General features: G+C 40.3%; 2 protein-coding genes across 2 annotated transcripts in view; both read left to right on the top strand.

Moving 5' to 3' along the window:
* Positions 1-19,986, top strand: part of LOC140850310 (WASH complex subunit 2-like) — an 83,963-nt gene that overhangs the window by 49,522 nt on the left and 14,455 nt on the right. Inside the window, 3 exon segments of the mRNA XM_073240050.1 lie at positions 9,832-9,935; positions 9,937-10,084; positions 14,290-14,418. Coding sequence (XP_073096151.1) covers positions 9,832-9,935; positions 9,937-10,084; positions 14,290-14,418 — 381 coding nt within the window.
* The window catches only part of LOC140850442 (AN1-type zinc finger protein 4-like), a 101,231-nt gene continuing 92,608 nt past the window's right edge, over positions 11,364-19,986 (top strand). Inside the window, exon 1 of the mRNA XM_073241194.1 lies at positions 11,364-11,487. The gene's annotated coding sequence lies outside the window, so the exon portion shown is untranslated. The remainder of the gene's footprint in view (positions 11,488-19,986) is intronic.

Raw genomic sequence — 19,986 nt, forward strand, 5'->3', positions numbered from 1 at the left:
TACCATTTGTGAGACAGAATCACCATTAGCAGATAAGATATTTTTTCTTTAGAGATCCTAGGATATTTCAAAGTAAATTAAATTTGACTCAGTTTGAAGCCTATCAATAAAATTAATTTTATGAAGAAGATGAGTCAGTTTATCTTTAGGAAGGTTTAAAATCAACAGTTGGGGCAGCATATTCCTTGATTTAAGGACTATGGTTATATGAAAGGTTATGTTTCTCCATACTTAATCTCATTTTTCTCCCTATCAGCTTGCATTGAAAGTATATGTAGTTTTCAGTGAGTCCAGTACATTGCACAGAAATTTTTTCCTTCAATCACTTCAGTTTGCCATACCTCTTCTGAAATTCTTTTGTGGGTTTCCAGTCTTTTATTTCAAGTTTAAATGAGCATGCATTTTAAGGACCTTTTCCTAACAATAACAAAAAATCTCTTTATCCTGTTCTACTTCCTGAATGTCTTGATAACCTGATGAGTATTGCATTAAGCTTACTTCCTTACATATTATAGTCTAGTTAGTATGATGGAGTTAGTTTTTTTTTTCTCAAGAATTTTTGATAAGTCGCTTGCCCCAAGGATGCCAGTAACTCTAGGTAAGTTAGTGACCTCAGTTTCCTAATCTCTGAAATCCCTAGCTCCCAGGTAAGAAAGAGATGAGAGATGTGCAAAGCGCTCAAAAACCTGTGTCAAAATACCTACCCTGGTATAAAACACCATGACTGGCTGTGGAAATGCACTGTATGATCCTTCCAAATGGATGGATAAAAAGCTGTATGATAGGGGGTGGAGCCAGGATGGCGGCGTGAGTAGAGCAGTGGAAATCTCCTCCCAAAAACACATAGAGCTATGAAAATATAACAAAGAAAAATCTTCCTAAAATAGAGACCACAGGACACAGGACAACATCCAGACCACATCCACACCTGCAAGAACCCAGCGCCTTGCGAAGGGGGTAAGATACAAGCCCCGGCCCGGCGGGACCCGAGTGCCCCTCCCCCCGGCTCCCGGCGGGTGGAAAGAAACCGGAGCGGTTTTTTTTTTTTGGCGAGCGCTTTTTGGAAGCCTTAAAGGGACGGGCCCCCATTGCTAGGGAGGCAGGGTGGCGGGACCTGTGAGCAGGTGCCTGGGACCGGCGCCTGAGGACAAAGAATATCCCGCGTTTCTCCCTGCGGGACCAGCGGGCGGGTGCCTGAGAACGGTGCCTGAGGACAGAGGAAATCGCGCGTTTTTCCCCTTTTTTTTTTTCTCTTTTTGGCGAGCGCTTTTTGGAAGCCTTAAAGGGACAGGGACCCCAGTGCTAGGGAGGCAGGGCGGCGGGACTGGTGAGCAGGTGCCTGGGACCAGTGCCTGAGGACAAAGAATATCGAGCGTTCCTTCCCTGCGGGACCGGTGGGTGGGTTCTTTTTGGAAGCCTTGAAAGGACAGGGACCCTGGTGCTAGGGAGACAGGGCAGCAGGACCAGTGAGCGGGTGCCTGGGACCGGCACCTGAGGACAAAAAAAAAAAAAAATCGCTTGTTTTTTCCTTTTTTTTTTTTTTTCTTTCTGTTCCCTCTCTCATTGTTGCTGTTGTTGTTTTGGTTTGGAGAGTGCTTTTTGGAAGTCTTAAAGGGGCAGGACAGGTCACGTAGACCAGAGGCAGGGAATCTGGGGATCTCTGGGCACTCTAACCCCCTGGGCAGCAGGGAGCACAGAGACCCCTTACGGAGATAAATAGCCTCCTGGCCGCTCCCCCTCCAACGGGGCTCCACCATTTTGGAGGAACAGCCCCAGCCAGGCCAAGCCCACAGCAACAGCGGAGATAAACCCCAAAGCAACTGGGCAGGAAGCAGAAGCCCTGTCTGCGCAAAGCTGCCCAGCACAAGCAACTAGAGGTCGCTATTCTCCCAGGAAAAGGCTACAAACCAACAAGAAGGGAAGCTCTTCCAGCGGTCACTTGTACCAGCTCTGCAAACTATCTCTATCACCATGAAAAGGCAAAACTACAGGCAGACAAAGATCACAGAGACAACACCTGAGAAGGAGACAGACCTAACTAGTCCTCCTGAAAAAGAATTCAAAATAAAAATCATGAACATGCTGACAGAGATGCAGAGAAAAATGCAAGAGCAATGGGATGAGATGCAGAGAAAAATGCAAGAGCAGTGGGATGAGATGCAGAGAAAAATGCAAGAGCAGTGGGATGAAGTACGGAAGGAGATCACAGATGTCAGGAAAGAGATCACAGAAGTGAAACAATCCCTGGAAGGATTCATAAGCAGAATGGATTAGATGCAAGAGGCCATTGAAGGAATAGAAGCCAGAGAACAGGAACGTATAGAAGCTGACATAGAGAGAGATAAAAGGATCTCCAGGAATAAAACAACACTAAGAGAAATATGTGACCAATACAAAAGGAATAACATTCGTATTATAGGGATACCAGAAGAGGAAGAAAGAGGAAAAGGGATAGAAAGTGTCTTTGAAGAAATAATTGCTGAAAACTTCCCCAAACTGGGGGAGGAAATAATCGAACAGACCATGGAATTACACAGAACCCCCAACAGAAAGGATCCAAGGAGGACAACACCAAGACACATAGCAATTAAAATGGCAAGGATCAAGGACAAGGAAAGAGTTTTAAAGGCAGCTAGAGAGAAAAAGGTCACCTATAAAGGAAAACCAATCAGGCTAACATCAGACTTCTCAACAGAAACCCTACAGGCCAGAAGAGAATGGCATGATATACTTAATGCAATGAAACAGAAGGGCCTTGAACCAAGGATACTGTATTCAGCACGACTATCATTTAAATATGATGCTGGGATTAAACAATTCCCAGAAAAGCAAAAGCTGAGGGAATTTGCTTCCCACAAACCACCTCTACACGGCATCCTACAGGGACTGCTCTAGATGGGAGCACCCCTAAAAAGAGCACAGAACAAAACACACAACATATGAAGAATGGAGGAGGAGGAATAAGAAGGGAGAGAAGAAAAGAATCTCCAGACAGTGTATATAACAGCTCAATAAGCAAGCTAACTTAGGCAGTAAGATACTAAAGAAGCTAACCTTGAACCTTTCGTAACCACGAATCTAAAGCCTGAAATGGCAATAAGTACATATCTCTCAATAGTCACCCTAAATGTAAATGGACTTAATGCACCAATCAAAAGACACAGAGTAATAGAATGGATAAAAAAGCAAGACCCATCTATATGCTGCTTACAAGAAACTCACCATAAACCCAAAGATAAGCATAGACTAAAAGTCAAGGGATGGAAAAACATATTACAGGCAAACAACAGTGAGAAGAAAGCAGGGGTTGCAGTACTAATATCAGACAAAATAGACTTCAAAACAAAGAAAGTAACAAGAGATAAAGAAGGCCACTACATAATGATAAAGGGCTCAGTCCAACAAGAGGATATAACCATTCTAAATATATATGCACCCAATACAGGAGCACCAGCATATGTGAAGCAAATACTAACAGAGCTAAAGAGGGAAATAGACTGCAATGCATTCATTGTAGGAGACTTCAACACACCACACACCCCAAAGGATAGATCCACCGGGCAGAGAATAAGTAAAGACACACAGGCACTGAACAACACACTAGAACAGATGGACCTAATAGACATCTATAGAACTCTACATCCAAAAGCAACAGGATATACATTCTTCTCAAGTGCACATGGAACATTCTCCAGAATAGACCACATACTAGCTCACAAAAAGAGCCTCAGTAAATTCCAAAATATTGAAATTCTACCAACCAATTTTTCAGACCACAAAGGTATGAAAGTAGAAATAAATTCTACAAAGAAAACAAAAAGGCTCACAAACACATGGGGGCTTAACAACATGCTACTAAATAATCAATGGATCAATGTACAAATCAAAATAGAGATCAAGGAATATATAGAAACAAATGACAACAACAACACTAAGCCCCAACTTCTGTGGGATGCAGCGAAAGCAGTCTTAAGAGGAAAGTATATAGCAATCCAGGCACACTTGAAGAAGGAAGAACAATTCCGAATGAATAGTCTAACATCACAATTATTAAAACTGGAAAAAGAAGAACAAAGGAGGCCTAAAGTCAGCAGAAGGAGGGACATAATAAAGATCAGAGAAGAAATAAACAAAATTGAGAAGAATAAAACAATAGCAAAAATCAACGAAACCAAGAGCTGGTTCTTTGAGAAAATAAACAAAATAGATAAGCCTCTAGCCCAACTTATTAAGAGAAAAAGAGAGTCAACACAAATCAACATAATCAGAAATGAGAATGGAAAAATCACGACAGACTCCAGAGAAATACAAAGAATTATTAAAGACTACTATGAAAACCTATATGCCAACAAGCTGGAAAACCTAGAAGAAATGGACAACTTCCTAGAAAAATACAACCTCCCAAGACTGACCAAGGAAGAAACAGAAAAGTTAAACAAACCAATTACAAGCAAAGAAATTGAAACAGTAATCAAAAAACTACCCAAGAACAAAACCCCGGGGCCGGACGGATTTACCTCAGAATTTTATCAGACACACAGAGAAGACATAATACCCATTCTCCTTAAAGTGTTCCACAAAATAGAAGAAGAGGGAATACTCCCAAACTCATTCTATGAGGCCAACATCACCCTAATACCAAAACCAGGCAAAGACCCCACCAAAAAAGAAAATTACAGACCAATATCCCTGATGAATGTAGATGCAAAAATACTCAATAAAATATTAGCAAACAGAATTCAACAGTATATCAAAAGGATCAGTGTATGACCAAGTGGGGTTCATCCCAGGGATGCAAGGATGGTACAACATTCGAAAATCCATCAACATCATCCACCACATCAACAAAAAGAAAGACAAAAACCACATGATCATCTCCATAGATGCTGAAAAAGCATTTGACAAAATTCAACATCCATTCATGATAAAAACTCTCAGCAAAATGGGAATAGAGGGCAAGTACCTCAACATAATAAAGGCCATATATGATAAACTCACAGCCAGCATTATACTGAACAGCGAGAAGCTGAAAGCATTTCCACTGAGATCAGGAACCAGACAGGGATGCCCACTCTCCCCACTGTTATTTAACATAGTACTGGAGGTCCTAGCCACGGCAATCAGACAAAACAAAGAAATACAAGGAATCCAGATTGGTAAAGAAGAAGTTAAACTGTCACTATTTGCAGATGATATGATACTGTACATAAAAAAACCCTAAAGACTCCACTCCAAAACTACTAGAACTGATATCGGAATACAGCAAAGTTGCAGGATACAAAATTAACACACAGAAATCTATAGCTTTCCTATACACTAACAATGAATCAATAGAAAGAGAAATCAGGAAAACAATTCCATTCACCATTGCATCAAAAAGAATAAAATACCTAGGAATAAACCTAACCAAAGAAGTGAAAGACTTATACTCTGAAAACTACAAGTCACTCTTAAGAGAAATTAAAGGGGACACTAAGAAATGGAAACTCATCCCATGCTCATGGCTAGGAAGAATTAATATCGTCAAAATGGCCATCCTGCCCAAAGCAATATACAGATTTGATGCAATCCCTCTCAAATTACCAGCAACATTCTTCAATGAATTGGAACAAATAATTCAAAAATTCATATGGAAACACCAAAGACCCCGAATAGCCAAAGCAATCCTGAAAAAGAAGAATAAAGTAGGGGGGATCTCACTCCCCAACTTCAAGCTCTACTACAAAGCCATAGTAATCAAGACAATTTGGTACTGGCACAAGAACAGAGCCACAGACCAGTGGAACAGATTAGAGACCCCAGAAATTAACCCAAACATATATGGTCAATTAATATTTGATAAAGGAGCCATGGACATACAATGGCAAAATGACAGTCTCTTCAACAGATGGTGCTGGCAAAACTGGACAGCTACATGTAGGAGAATGAAACTGGACCATTGTCTAACCCCATATACAAAGGTAAACTCAAAATGGATCAAAGACCTGAATGTAAGTCATGAAACCATTAAACTCTTGGAAAAAAACATAGGCAAAAACCTCTTAGACATAAACATGAGTGATCTCTTCTTGAACATATCTCCCTGGGCAAGGAAAACAACAGCAAAAATGAGAAAAATGAGCAAGTTGGACTACATTAAGCTGAAAAGCTTCTGTACAGCGAAAGATACCATCAGTAGAACAAAAAGGAACCCTACAGTATGGGAGAATATATTTGAAAATGACAGATCCGATAAAGGCTTGACGTCCAGAATATATAAAGAGCTCACATGCCTCAACAAACAAAAAACAAATAACCCAATTAAAAAATGGGCAGAGGAACTGAACAGACAGTTCTCCAAAAAAGAAATACAGATGGCCAACAGACACATGAAAAGATGCTCCACATCGCTAATTATCAGAGAAATGCAAATTAAAACTACAATGAGGTATCACCTCACACCAGTAAGGATAGCTGCCATCCAAAAGACAAACAACAACAAATGTTGGCGAGGCTGTGGAGAAAGGGGAACCCTCCTACACTGCTGGTGGGAATGTAAATTAGTTCAACCATTGTGGAAAGCAGTATGGAGGTGCATCAAAATGCTCAAAACTGAACTACCATTTGACCCAGGAATTCCACTCCTAGGAATTTACCCTAAGAACGCAGCAATCAAGTTTGAGAAAGACAGATGCACTCCTATGTTTATCGCAACACTATTTACAATAGCCAAGAATTGGAAGCAACCTAAATGTCCATCGGTAGATGAATGGATAAAGAAGATGTGGTACATATACACAATGGAATACTACTCAGCCATAAGAAGTGGAAAAATCCGACCATTTGCAGCAACATGGATGGAGCTGGACAGTATAATGCTCAGTGAAATAAGCCAAGTGGAGAAAGAGAAATACCAAATGATTTCACTCATCTGAGGAGTATAGGAACAAAGGAAAAACTGAAGGAACAAAACAGCAGCAGAATTACAGAACCCAAAAATGGACTAACAGGTACCAAAGGGAAAGGAACTGGGGAGGATGGGTTGGCAGGGAGGGATAAGGGGGGGGGAAGAAGAAGGGGAGTATTAAGATTAGCATGCATGGGGGGAGGGAGAAAGGGGAGGGTGGGCTGCACAACACAGAGAGGACAAGTAGTGACTACAACATTTTGCTAAGCTGATGGACAGTATCCGTAATGTGTTTGTTAGGTGGGACCTGATATAGGGGAGAGCATAGTAAACATAGTATTCTTCATGTAAGTGTAGATTAAAAATTAAAAATTAAAAAAAAAAGAAAGAAAGAAAGAAAAGCGGGATTACTCCTTAACAGGATAAAACTATTGGTAAATCAAAGATCAACGCATGCTTTAAATATCCTTAATGTTGATCACTTAAAGGGTGTCAGATGATCAGCTATGGAGGTACTCTTTTCTGATAATATTCCTTTCTCTTAATTAAAAAAAAAAAAAAAAGCAGTTACTGTGTGCTGACCTCCAATGAGTTCTGCACAGTGGTATAGAGGGCATGTCAAAGTGTGGGCAAAGGGTCTGTTTGTTTCTATGCAGAAGATCAAGGCCTAGCTTGGATACCCAGAAAATGAACTAAGATACGATATGAGGAGGAGCTTCCGGCATCAGCACTCTCTGGAGGACTTGTGCCGGGGGATGATCATCAAAAAGCCTCCACAGGGATCCAGACGATGCTGCGGTTGTGGCTGTATCCAGCCCACCGTCTCCTGGACTTGCCATAGGCATGAGGAGGGAGATGTCTAGGCTGGCATGTGCATACAGTGAGACAACGAATTTGACCGGATCTGTACTGTTGGAACTCAACCAGGAATTGGGAGGGGTGCAAGTTGTAGCACTCCAAAATCTCATGACTATAGACTATCTATGGTTAAAAGAACATATGGGATGTGAACAGATCCCAGAAATGGGCTGCTTTAATTTGTCTGATGGTTCAAGTACAGTTGGACAATATCCATCATATCATAGATAAATTTTCACAAATGCCTAGGGTGCCTAAATGGTTTTCTTGGCTTCACTGGAGATGGATGGTAATTATAGATTTGCTTTGTTTATGTCACCGTATTCCAATTATGTTAATATGTGTGTGCAAATTAGTTAGTAGTTTAAAACCTATACATACTTAAGGTACTATACAAGAAGATATGTCAACGAAATAATCAATCCTCCCATGTTTCCTTCATATGCTACATCTATAGCTTTTCTTCTTCCTTCCTAATTACAACCCTTAAATAGAATTCGTGCCTCATATCGAATTTACCGAGTATCATAATTCCTCCAGGTGGTAAAGATACCTCAAGACAAGTGCTGGGCATAGAAGCCACAAGGCATAAATCTGCAAAGAAGTAAAAAAGCTAACATTTGCAAACAATATGGCTTCTCTCTCACTTACTAACTTTACATTTCCCTGTATGGCCCCGGAAGAAGACTGGTTAGCCAGAGACGGGTAAGATTCCTCAAGGGAGGAACAACCTAAGACAGGCACAGTCGCAGGGGGGCCATCAGGTGAGAATTTGGGGATCAACAGAGGTGAGGCTCAGAACCTCACCCCCCCTGCTTTGAGAGAAATCTTCTGCATCCGTGGATGTCTTGCTGCCCTTGTCTAGCCTGGATTAATACTTAGTCCATAGGCACACACCTGATCATCTGATCATCTACATTTGCCTTCTTACAGCACTAAACTATGTTTTCTACCTTTATCTTGCATCTACCTGCCACTTCAGCATTTTATTAAAAATAAAAATAATAATAACAATAGGAGAAATGTGGGATCAACATATAAATCAAGTACAAAAATCAAACGAATATTCATATTTGACCTGATTGTTTATAGGTCATAGTGCATGATCAAAACCGAAAGTTTCTGTGATGAATGCCCTTGTACTGTTCACCATGTAAGAATTTATTCACTATGTAAGAATTCGTTCACCATGTAAGAACTTGTTCGTTATGCTTCAGAAGATTGGAGACTGACGAGAATTAGGCTTGAGATGGATTAATGATTGTATATTGAGCGTTGACCCCCCTATACTGAATTTTATTGTTGTTAACAACCATTTGATCAATAAATATGAGAGATGCCCTCTCAAAAAAAAAAAAAAAGCTGTATGATAGCTATTCATGTAAATTATGGGGAGAGTAATGTAAGGGCTAGGTAGAGATATCAATAGCATTCTTATCAATGAAGTAAATGGATTCTTACTGACAAGAACAGGAGACCTTTATGGGTGGCAGGATGGTCTAAGCTGAGCCTTGCTTAAAAGATGAGGAGGATTTGCTTCTACAGAGGGAGAAACAAGTGTGGACGTGTGAGAGTTTACATGTAAGGAATAGGTGAGAACTGATGGGGTGCAGGTGACTAGAGGGATAAAATGAGGTGTCAGTTGATTGTCATGTTCAATACTTAACTTATTACAAAAATGCAGGTTTGGGGTGGGAAATAAAGTAATTGGATGGGTGTTTTATTTTAGCAAGAGCTCTGGATGGTGGTCATGTAACTGAAATGTAAGAGGAGGGAAGCAGAGAGGAGAGACCAGTAGTTGGGTGGCAGAAGTAAGGATCCAGGCAGTGGCAGCGTCATGCAGTCAGCAGGCACAAGGAGACGGGAGCAGACGGTGTGGCAGAAACTGAGGTGCTGTGTCTGTGCATTGGAGGTTGTAATGCCTACTGCTTCCTGTTTGTGCCCCTTCACTATGCTCTCCTCTCTTTCCCACAACCATACTTAGCAGATGCCCTAAACAGAGCTGTGGTTTCAGCGTGTGTTACGCATTGTCGTGCTAGACACACTTTTTTTGATTTTGATGTTGTCATTTACTCTTCTTTTGGTAGAAAAAAGAGACCATTCCTGAGGTACAAGCTTTGCTATTTAGCAAGGAAGAAGAGAAGGAGGCACAGTTTGGAGTGAAACCTGTGGGTAAGAAGGTTGAGTCTGCTGGAATCATCAGAACTTGGGACAATTCAGGTGGAGGAGTCAGAAAAGGTCAAGTTTTTATTTTTCTTGTATATTCTGATAGGTTTGTCTCTCATTTGTTCTTGTAAAACCCACACGTACACACACCTTACATTTTCTACCACAGAAAATAAATGACTCTTTTTTTTGAGAGATTTGAAAACAGTACAAAGTATAAAGAAGAAAACATGTGATCCTCCCCATTCAGGGAAGCCTTCAACGTTGCTCCTGCCTTTCAGTTACCTCTCTAGGTGTGCTTGTGCACACAGTGATGTGTTGTTTTCCCATTTTACATTATTGTCCCTTTGTGTCTGTTCCTTTCTCTCCCTAGGATCTTCCTCATCTTATTTGCCATGGTGTTTTTTCTTGGCATGTCTGCCTTTTCTGACTCCATGGGGCTGCAGTGATAGAAACACTGTATTTTATTATTGTGTGACATTATCTTCCCCAAGTTTGCATGAGGACCTTTTCTGTGTCCAGAAGCCCCTGGCTTACCGCAGTCATAACCCAGCCCACACTTGTGCTCTCCTGTGCTACCATCTCTCTGCTTGAGTATAAGCACCGTGAAGACGGGGGCCAGGTTTGTTTTGTTGACCATTGTATCTGTACTACTTGTCATATTACTTTGCACATAGTAGGCACCTTAAAAATTATATTTCTTCAAAGAAGCATGTTTTTCCCACAGTTTAACCACTCTGAAAGTGGGAAACACCTCTTGCAATCAGTAGCATGTTAGTTGAGGTTGTTGTTTTTGACCTTGGTGGTTCATATAGTAATATGGTTCTTAAATCAGTGTCATCTTACCTGAAATGTGGTATACTTGTGGAATGAATAAATGCTGCATTTTAGATTATTTCAAGATTCTTATAATTGAGTGTACACATTTTGTGTGATTTTGTATAATTGATACAGTGTAAGCCTTTTAAAATTTAAGTGTCTGATTTTGTCAATTAGGTTTCTCTTAGAGACTCATGTATTAGTTAAATACTAGGAAATACATGATCCTCTCCTAATGACTGCCATTTGTGTTGTCTTTATGACTTAGAAGTTACAGTTCTTGAGCAACCTGTGTGTATCAGTGTTTGTATATATATATAATGGTAGGAAGGAGGGACCCATGGCTTTAAACTGTTTGGAAAAATTACTTTTGTCTATGAATTATCTGTGCAGGACTCTTTATTGGAGCAGCCAATGAAGAACTAGCTCAGGGTTTTGTTACCTGGGAGCAGATGTGATTAGCTGTAGGGCCCCGAAACGTGCAAATGTGGCAGTTACTGAATTAATGAGGAGTTTGGGAGGCCCCACAATAGAATTTGTATTTCCAGGTGATACTTAATATTTTCCTTATTATTTCCATTTCCAGGAAGGACGTTTGACTCTCTCTTCCAGCCAAGCATTCTGATTTACTTTCTTCATCTTCCCCATTGGACAAAGCAACCAAAAATAGAACCAAAACTGTTCTTAGCTTATATGATGAGGAAGAGGATAAAACAGAGGATCAGAGCAGCATCCAACTGCCAAAGACAGTAGGAAAGGTGAGCAAAAAGTAGTACAGTTCAAGTTTTGAAAGGATAAAAGAATCTCATTTCATGATGTTAGTTCTGTCGTGTGAGTTGCTCAAAAATTGAAGCTTCCAATTTCTCTACATCCTCATCAACACTTGTAGACTTTTTTTTTTGGTATCATTAATCTACAATTACATTAGGAACATTATGTTTACTAGACTCCCCACATCGTGAAGTCTCGGCCACATACCCCATTACAGTCACTGTCCATCAGCGTAGTAAGATGCTATAGAATCAGTACTTGTCTTCTCTGTGTTGCACAACCTCTCTGTGCCCTCTCCTACATTATGTCTGCTAATACTAATGCCCCTTTTTTTCCCCCCCTTATCCCTGTTTTTCCACCCATCCTCCCAGTCCCTATCCCTTTGCTAACTGTTAGTCCATTCTTGGGTTCTGTGATTCTGCTGCCGTTTTGTTCCTTCAGTGTTTTTCTTTGTTCTTATACTCCACATATGAGTGAAATCATTTGGTACTTGTCTTTCTCTGCCTGGCTTATTTCACTGAGCATAATACCCTCTAGCTCCAACCATGTTGTTGCAAATTGTAAGATTTGTTTTCTTCTTATGGCTGAATAATATTCCATTCTGTATATGTACCACATCTTCTTTATCCATTCATCTAATTATGGACACTTAGGTTGCATCCATTTCTTGGCTATTGTAAATAGTGCTGCCATAAACATAGGGGTGCATATGTCTTTCACACTGGACTGCTGCATTCTTAGGGTAAATTCTTGGAATGTAATTCCTGGGTCAAATGGTATTTCTATTTTTAGTTTTTTGAGGAACCTCTGTACTGCTTTCCACAATGGTTGAACTAATTTACATTCCCACCAGCAGTGGAGGATGGATCCCCTTTCTCCACACGCTCACCAACTTTCTTGTTTGTCTTTTGGATAGTGGCGATCCTTAGTGGTGTGAGGTGATAATCTCATTGTGGTTTTAATTTGCATTTCTCTGATGATTAGCGATGTGGAGCATCTTTTCATGTGTCTGTTGGCCATCTGAATTTCTTCTTTGGAGAACTGTCTCTTCAGCTCCTGTGTTTATTTTTTAATTGGATTATTTGCTTTTTGTTTGTTGAGGTGCTTGAGCTCTTTATATATTTTGGATGTCAACACTTTATTGGATCTATCATTTATGAATATATTCTCCCATACTGTAGGATGCCTTTTTGTTCTGTTGATGGTGTCCTTTGCTGTACAGAAGGTTTTCTTTCAGCTTGATACAGGCCCACTTGTTCATTTTTGCTTTTGTTTCCCTTGCCCAGGGAGATATGTTCATAAAGAAGTTGTTCATGTTTATGTCCATGAGATTTTTGCCTATGTTTTTTCTAAGAGTTTTATGGTTTCATGACTTACACTCAGGTCTTTGATCCATTTTGAATTTACTTTTGTATATGGGGTTAGACAGTGATCCAGTTTCATTCTCTTACATGTAGCTGTCCAGTTTTGCGAACACCAACTGTTGAAGAGGCTGTCACTTCCCCCATTGTATGTCCATGGCTCCTTTATCATATATTAATTGACCATATATGTTTGGGTTAATGTCTGGAGTCTCTATTCCATTCCACTGGTCTGTGGGTCTGTTCTTGTGCCAGTACCAAATTGTCTTGATTACTGTGGCTTTGTAATAGAGTTTGAAGTTGGGAAACAAGATCCCCCCTGCTTTATTCTTCCTTTTCAGGATTACTTTGGCTATTCGGGGTCTTTTATGTTTCCATATAAATTTTAGAAGTATTTGTTCCCAGTTCTTTGAAGTATGCTGTTGGTGTTTTGATAGGGATTGCATTGAATCTGTAGATCACTTTAGGCGCAATGACCATTTGACAATATTAATTTTTCCTAGCCAAGAGCATGGGATGAGCTTCCATTTGTTACTGTCTTCTTTCATTTCTCTTAAGAGTGTCTTGTAGTTTTCAGGGTATAGGTCTTTCACTTCCTTGGTTAGGTTTATTCCTAGGTTTTTTTTTTTCTTTTTGATGCAATTGTGAATGGAATTCTTTTCCTGATTTCTCTTTCTGCTGGTTCATTGTTACTATGTAGGAAAGCCACAGATTTCTCTGTATTAATGTTGTATCCTGCAACTTTGCTGAATTCAGATATTCTAGTAGTTTTGGAGTGGAGTCTTTAGGGTTTTTTATGTACAATATCATGTCATCTGCAAATAGTGATAGTTTGACTTTTTCTTTAACAGTCTGGATGCCTCGTATTTCACTATTTTGTCTGGTTGCCATGGCTAAGACCTCCAGTACTATGTTGAGTAGCAGTGGGGAGAGTGAGCATCCCTGTCTTGTTCTCAATCTTAGGTGAAAAGCTTTCAGCTTCTTGCTGTTAAGTCTGATGTTGGCTGTGGGTTTATCATATATGGCCTTTATTATGTTGAGGTACTTGCCCTCTATACCCATTTTGTTGAGAGTTTTTATCATGAATGGATGTTGAATTTTGTAGAATGCTATTTCAGCATCTATGGCGATGATCATGTGGTTTTTGTCCTTCTTTTTGTTGATGTGGTGGATGATGTTGATGGATTTTCGAATGGTGTACCATCCTTGCATTCCTAAGATGAATCCCACTTGGTCATGGTATATGATCCTCTTGATGTATTTTTGAACTCGGTTTGCTAATATTTTGTTGAGTCTTTGTGCATCTATATTCATCAGGGATATTGGTCTGTAATTTTCTTTTTTTGTGTTGTTTTTCCCAGGTTTTGGTATTAGAGTGATGCTGGCTTCATAGTATGAGTTTGGAAATATTCCTTCCTCTTCTATTTTTTGGAAAACTTTAAGAAGAATGGGCATTATGTCCTCTCTATATGTCCGATAGAATTCAGCAGTGAATTCATCTGGCCCCGGGATTTTGTTCTTGGGAGTTTTTTGATTACCGATTCAATTTCATTGCAGGTAATTGGTCTGTTTAGATTTTCTATTTCTTCGTTGGTCAGTCTTGGAAGGTTGTATTTTTCTAGGAAATTGTCCATTTCTTATAGGTTTTCCAGCTTGTTAGCATTACATTTTCATAGTATTCTCTAAGAATTCTTTGTATTTCTGTGGGGTCCATCGTGATTTTTCCTTTTTCATTTCTGAATCTGTTTATGTGTATAGATTCTCTTTTTCTCTTAATAAGTCTTCCTAAGGGCTTATCTATTTTGTTTATTTTCTCAAAGAACAGCTCTTGGTTTCATTGATTTTTTTGTACTGTTCTATTTTCAGTTTTATTTATTTTATTTATTTCTTCGCTGATTACTATCTGACTGTCTAACTTAGCTCATTTATTAAGCTATTATAAACACAGTTTGATGATTCTTTCTCTCCCTTCTTATTCTTCCTCCTCCTTTCTTTATTTGTTAGTTGTTTTATTCTGTTCTCTTTTGTGTTTCCTTTGACTGCTTTTGTGAATTGTTGATTTTATTTTTTGCCTTTAGTTAGTATTTGGTTGGTCTGCTTTCTTTGCTGTGATTTTATTTTCTCTGGTGACATCAATTTAGCCTTAGAAGTGCTTCCATCTAGAGCATTCCCTTTAAAAAATCCTGTAGAGGTGGTTTATGGGAGGGAAATTCCGTCAACTTTTGCTTTTCTGGAAATTGTTTAATCCTTCCTTTGTATTTAAATGATAATCATGCTGGATATAGTATTCTTGCTTCAAGGCCCTTCTGTTTCATTTCATTAAATATGTCATGGCATTCTCTTTTGGCCTGTTAGGTTTCTATTGAAAAGTCTGATGATCGCCTGATGTATTTTCCTTTGTAGGTGATCTTTTTTCTCTCTCTGGCTGCCTTTAATACTCTGTCCTTGTCTTTGATCTTTGCCATTTTAATTATTATATGTCTTGGTGTTTTCCTCCTTGGGTCCCTTGTGTTGGGAGATCTGTGGGCTTCCATGTTCTGAGAGACTGTTTCCTCCCCCAGTTTGGGGAAGTTTGCAGCAATTATTTCTTCAAAGACACTTTCTATCCCTTTTTCTCTCTGTTCTTCTTCTGGTAGCCCTATAAAGTGAATATTGTTCCATTTGGATTGGTCACACAGTTCTCTTAATTTCTTTCATTCCTGTAGATCCTTTTATCTCTCTCTGCCTCAGCTTCTCTGTACTCCTGTTCTCTTATTTCTATTCCATTAACAGCCTCTTGCACCTCATCCATTCTGCTCGTATGTCCTTCCAAAGATTGTTTCATTTCTGTTATCTCCCTCTGGACTTGATCCCTTAGCTCTTGCATATTTCTCTGCAGGTCCATCAGCATGGTTATGATCTTTATTTTGAATTCTTTTTCAGGGTGATTAGTTATATCTATCTCCCCACACCTTCTCTCGGTGGTTGTCTGGGTGATTCTTGACTGGAACCAGATTCTTCTGCCTTTTCATGGCGATAGAGGTAGTTGTAGGCAGGTGGCATATCTGTCTGCTGGGAGAACAAAGTCCCTTCATGCTTGCTGGGTGCCTTGCCCTTCTCCGCTGCTGTGTTGTTTACCCGCACACCAGGAGGAGCCTCTGGTTTAATACACTGAGCTGCTGTGGCGGGGCAGCCCTCAGAGTAGCCCAGAGCCCTGTGGAGAGTTGCAGGTGCACCGGATGTGTTCTCCTATAAGAATGGAGCCCCTTCGTGCCTTGTTCCAGCTTTCTCTGTCTCTGCCAGGCAGCTGCACGCCAGCAGCAGCAGGTCTGTATGGCCCTGGTAGCTGCACGCTGGGAGGAGACTCAGGGCCGTTACTGTGGGCGGTATCACTCTCCAGCTACTCCGCCGCTGCAGCAGGGCAGTGCCAGCCAGGGGGAACAAATGGCAGGCTGCTTATTGCTGTGAGGTACTTCAGAGCTATATTGCCACCCAGGGGGTTAGAGAGCCTGAAGTTCCTTAGGATTCCAAGCCTGCTGGGCTGAGTGTGCCTGGACTATTCCATCCAGCTGTTAAGCCCCTATCCCTTTAAGACTTTCAAAAAGCACTGTCTTTTCTTTTATCCCAGGGGGCTGGCTGTGGGGACCTGCTCGCAGATTTTACTTTTCTGTTTCTCTTATATCCAGTACACCATGCAATGTGTGTCTTTGCTCCCAGTGCAGATTACTAGGGCTGGTTATTTAGCAGTCCTGCGCTTCCCCTCCCTCCCCACTCTGACTCCTTTCTTCCTGCCGGTGAGCTGGGGTGGGAGAGTGCTCAGGTCCCGACTGATCGTGATTTTGTATCTTACCCTTTTCGTGAGATGCTGAGTTCTTGCAGATGTAGATGTAGCCTGGCTGTTGTACTGCATCTTCTGATCTCTCTGTTAGGCATAGCTGTATTTGTTGTATTTTCAAAAAAATATATATATGCATCTATGGCGATGCTCATGTGGTTTTTGTCCTTCTTTTTGTTGATGTGGTGGATGATGTTGATGGATTTTCAAATGTTGTACCATCCTTGCATCCCTGGGATGAATCCCACTTGGTCATGGTGTATGATCCTTTTGATGTATTTTTGAATTCCGTTTGCTAATATTTTGTTGAGTATTTTTGCATCTACGTTCATCAGGGATAATGGTCTGTAGTTTTCTTTTTTTGTGGGGTCTTTGCCTGGTTCTGGTATTAGGGTAATGTTGGCTTCATAGAATGAGTTTGGGAGTCTTCCCTCCTCTTCTAGTTTTTTGGAAAACTTTAAGGAGAATGCGTATTACGTCTTCTCTGTATGTCTGATAAAATTCCAAGGTAAATCCATCTGGCCTGGGTTTTTTGTTCTTGGGTAGTTTTCTGATTACCGCTTCTGTTTTGTTGCTGGTAATTGGTCAGTTTAGATTTTGTATTTCTTCCTTGGTCAGTCTTGGAAGGTTGTAGTTTTCTAGAAAGTTCTCTATTTCTCCTAGGTTTTCCAGCTTGTCAGCATATAGGTTTTCATACTAGTCTCTAATAATTCTTTGTATTTCTGTGGGGTCCGTCATGATTTTTCCTTTCTCATTTCTGATTCTGTTGATGTGTGTTGACTCTCTTTTTCTCTTAATAAGTCTGGCTAGAGGCTTATCTATTTTGTTTATTTTCTTGAAGAACCAGCTCTTGGTTTCATTGATTTTTTTCTATTGTTTTATTTTTCTCAATTTTATTTATTTCTTCTCTGATCTTATTATGTCCCTCCTTCTGCTGAGCTTAGGCCTCATTTGTTCTTCTTTTTCCAATTTTGATAATTGTGACATAAGACTATTGATTTCGGATTGTTCTTCCTTCTTTAAATATACCTGGATTGCTATATACTTTCCTCTTAAGACTGCTTTCGCTGTGTCCCACAGAAGTTGGGGCTTTGTGTTGTTGTTGTCATTTGTTTCCATATATTGCTGGATCTCCATTTTGATATGGTTATTTATCCATCAATTATTTAGGAGCATGTTGTTAAGCCTCCATGTGTTTGTGAGTCTTTTTGCTTTCTTTGTACAGTTTGTTTCTAGTTTTATGCCTTTGTGGTTTGAAAAGTTGGTTGGTAGGATTTCAATCTTTTTTAATTTACTGAGGCTCTTTTTGTGGCCTAGTATGTGGTCTATTCTGGAGAATATTCCATGTGCACTTGAGAAGAATGTGTATCCTGTTGCTTTTGGATGTAGAGTTCTATAGATGACTATTAGGTCCATATGTTGTAGTGTGTTGTTCAGTGCCTCTATGTCCTTATTTATTTTGTCTCTGGTGGATCTGTCCTTTGGAGTGAGCGGTGTGTTAAAGTCTCCCAAAATGAATGCATTACATTCTATTTCCTCCTTTAATTCTGTTAATATTTGTTTCACATATATTGGTGCTCCTGTATTGGGTGCATATATGTTTATAATTGTTATATCCTCTTGTTGTACTGAGCCCTTTGTCATTACGTAGTGTCCTTCTTTATCTCTTGTTACTTTCTTTGTTTTGAAGTCTGTTTTGTCTGTTACTAGTATTGCAACGCCTGCTTTTTTCTCCCTGTTGTTTGCATGAAATATCTCTTTCCATCCCTTGACTTTTAATCTGTGCATGCCTTTGTGTTTGAGGTGAGTCTCTTGTAAGCAGCATATAGATGGGTCTTGCTTTTTAATGCATTCTATTACTCTGTGTCTTTTGATTGGTGCTTTCAGTCCATTTACATTTAGGGTGATTATTGAAAGATATGTACTCATTGCCATTGCAGGCTTTAGATTCGTGGTTACCAAAGGTTCAAGGTTAGCTTGTTTACTACCCTACTGTCTAACATAACTCGCTTATTGAGCTATTATAATCACAGTCTGATGATTCTTTATTTCTTTCCCTTCTTATTCGTCGTCCTCCATTCTTCTTATGTTGGGTGTTTTGTTCTGTGCTCATTTTAGGAGTACTCCCATCTAGAGCAGTCCCTCTAAAATATCCTGTAGAGGTGGTTTGTGGGAGGCAAATTCTGTCAACTTTTGCTTGTCTGGGAATTGTTTAATCCCTCCTTCATATTGAAATGATAATCGTGCTGGATACAGTATCCTTGGTCCAAGGCCCTCATGTTTCATTGCATTAAATATATCATGCCATTCTCTTCTGACCTGTAAAGTTTCTCTTGAGAAGTCTGATGATAGCCTGACCTTTGTAGGTGACCTTTTTTCTCTCTGGCTGCCTTTAATACTCTGTCCTTGTCCTTGATCTTTTCCATTTTAATTGTTATGTGTCTTGGTGTTACCCTCTTTGGGTCCCTTCTGTTGGGAGTTCTTTGTGCCTCCGTAGTCTGAGTAACTATTTCTTCCCCCAGTTTGGGGAAGTTCTCGCAATTATTTCTTCAAAGACACTTTCTATCCCTTTTTCTCTCTCTTCTTCTTCTGGTACCCTCTAATGCAGATATTGTTCCTTTTGTTTTGGTCACACAGTTCTCTTAATATTGTTTCATTCCTGGAGATACTTTCATCTCTCTCTGCGTCAGCTTCTATGCGTTCCTGTTTTCTGATTTCTATTCCATCTATGGCCTCTTGCATCTTATCCATTCTGCTTAGAAATGCTTCCAGAGATTGTTTCACTTCTGTAATCTCCCTCCGGACGTCATCCCTTCGCTCTTGTATGTTTCTCTGCAGCTCCCTTAGCATGTTTATGATTTTTATTTTGAATTCTGTTTCAGGAAAGCTGGTTAGGTCTATCTCCTCAGGGATTGTGATTTTGGTCTATATCAATTTTTCTGCCTTTTCATGGCGATAGATATAGTTTGCGGAGGCTGGCACATGTGACGGCTGGGAGAATGTTCCTTCTTGTTGGTGTTGGTTTGTGGCCTTCTTCTCCTTGGAGAACAGTGACCTCTAGCAGCTTGTGCTGGGCAGCTGCGCACAGACGGCATTTCTGATTCTTGCTCGGCCGCTATGGAGTTTAGCTCTGCAGTAGCTGTGGGCATGGCCTGCCTCAGGGTGCAGCTCTGATATGGCGGAGCTTCGTCACAGGGGAAACAGCCCGGAGGGTGTTTATCTCCGTGAGGTACCTCCCAGTTGCCCTGTTGCCCAGGGGGTTAGAGTGCCCAGAGTTCCCTGGGATTCCCAGCTTCTGAGCTAAGTGTCCC

The sequence above is a fragment of the Manis javanica genome, chromosome 7, assembly GCF_040802235.1.
Source record: "Manis javanica isolate MJ-LG chromosome 7, MJ_LKY, whole genome shotgun sequence".
Classification (NCBI taxonomy): domain Eukaryota; kingdom Metazoa; phylum Chordata; class Mammalia; order Pholidota; family Manidae; genus Manis; species Manis javanica.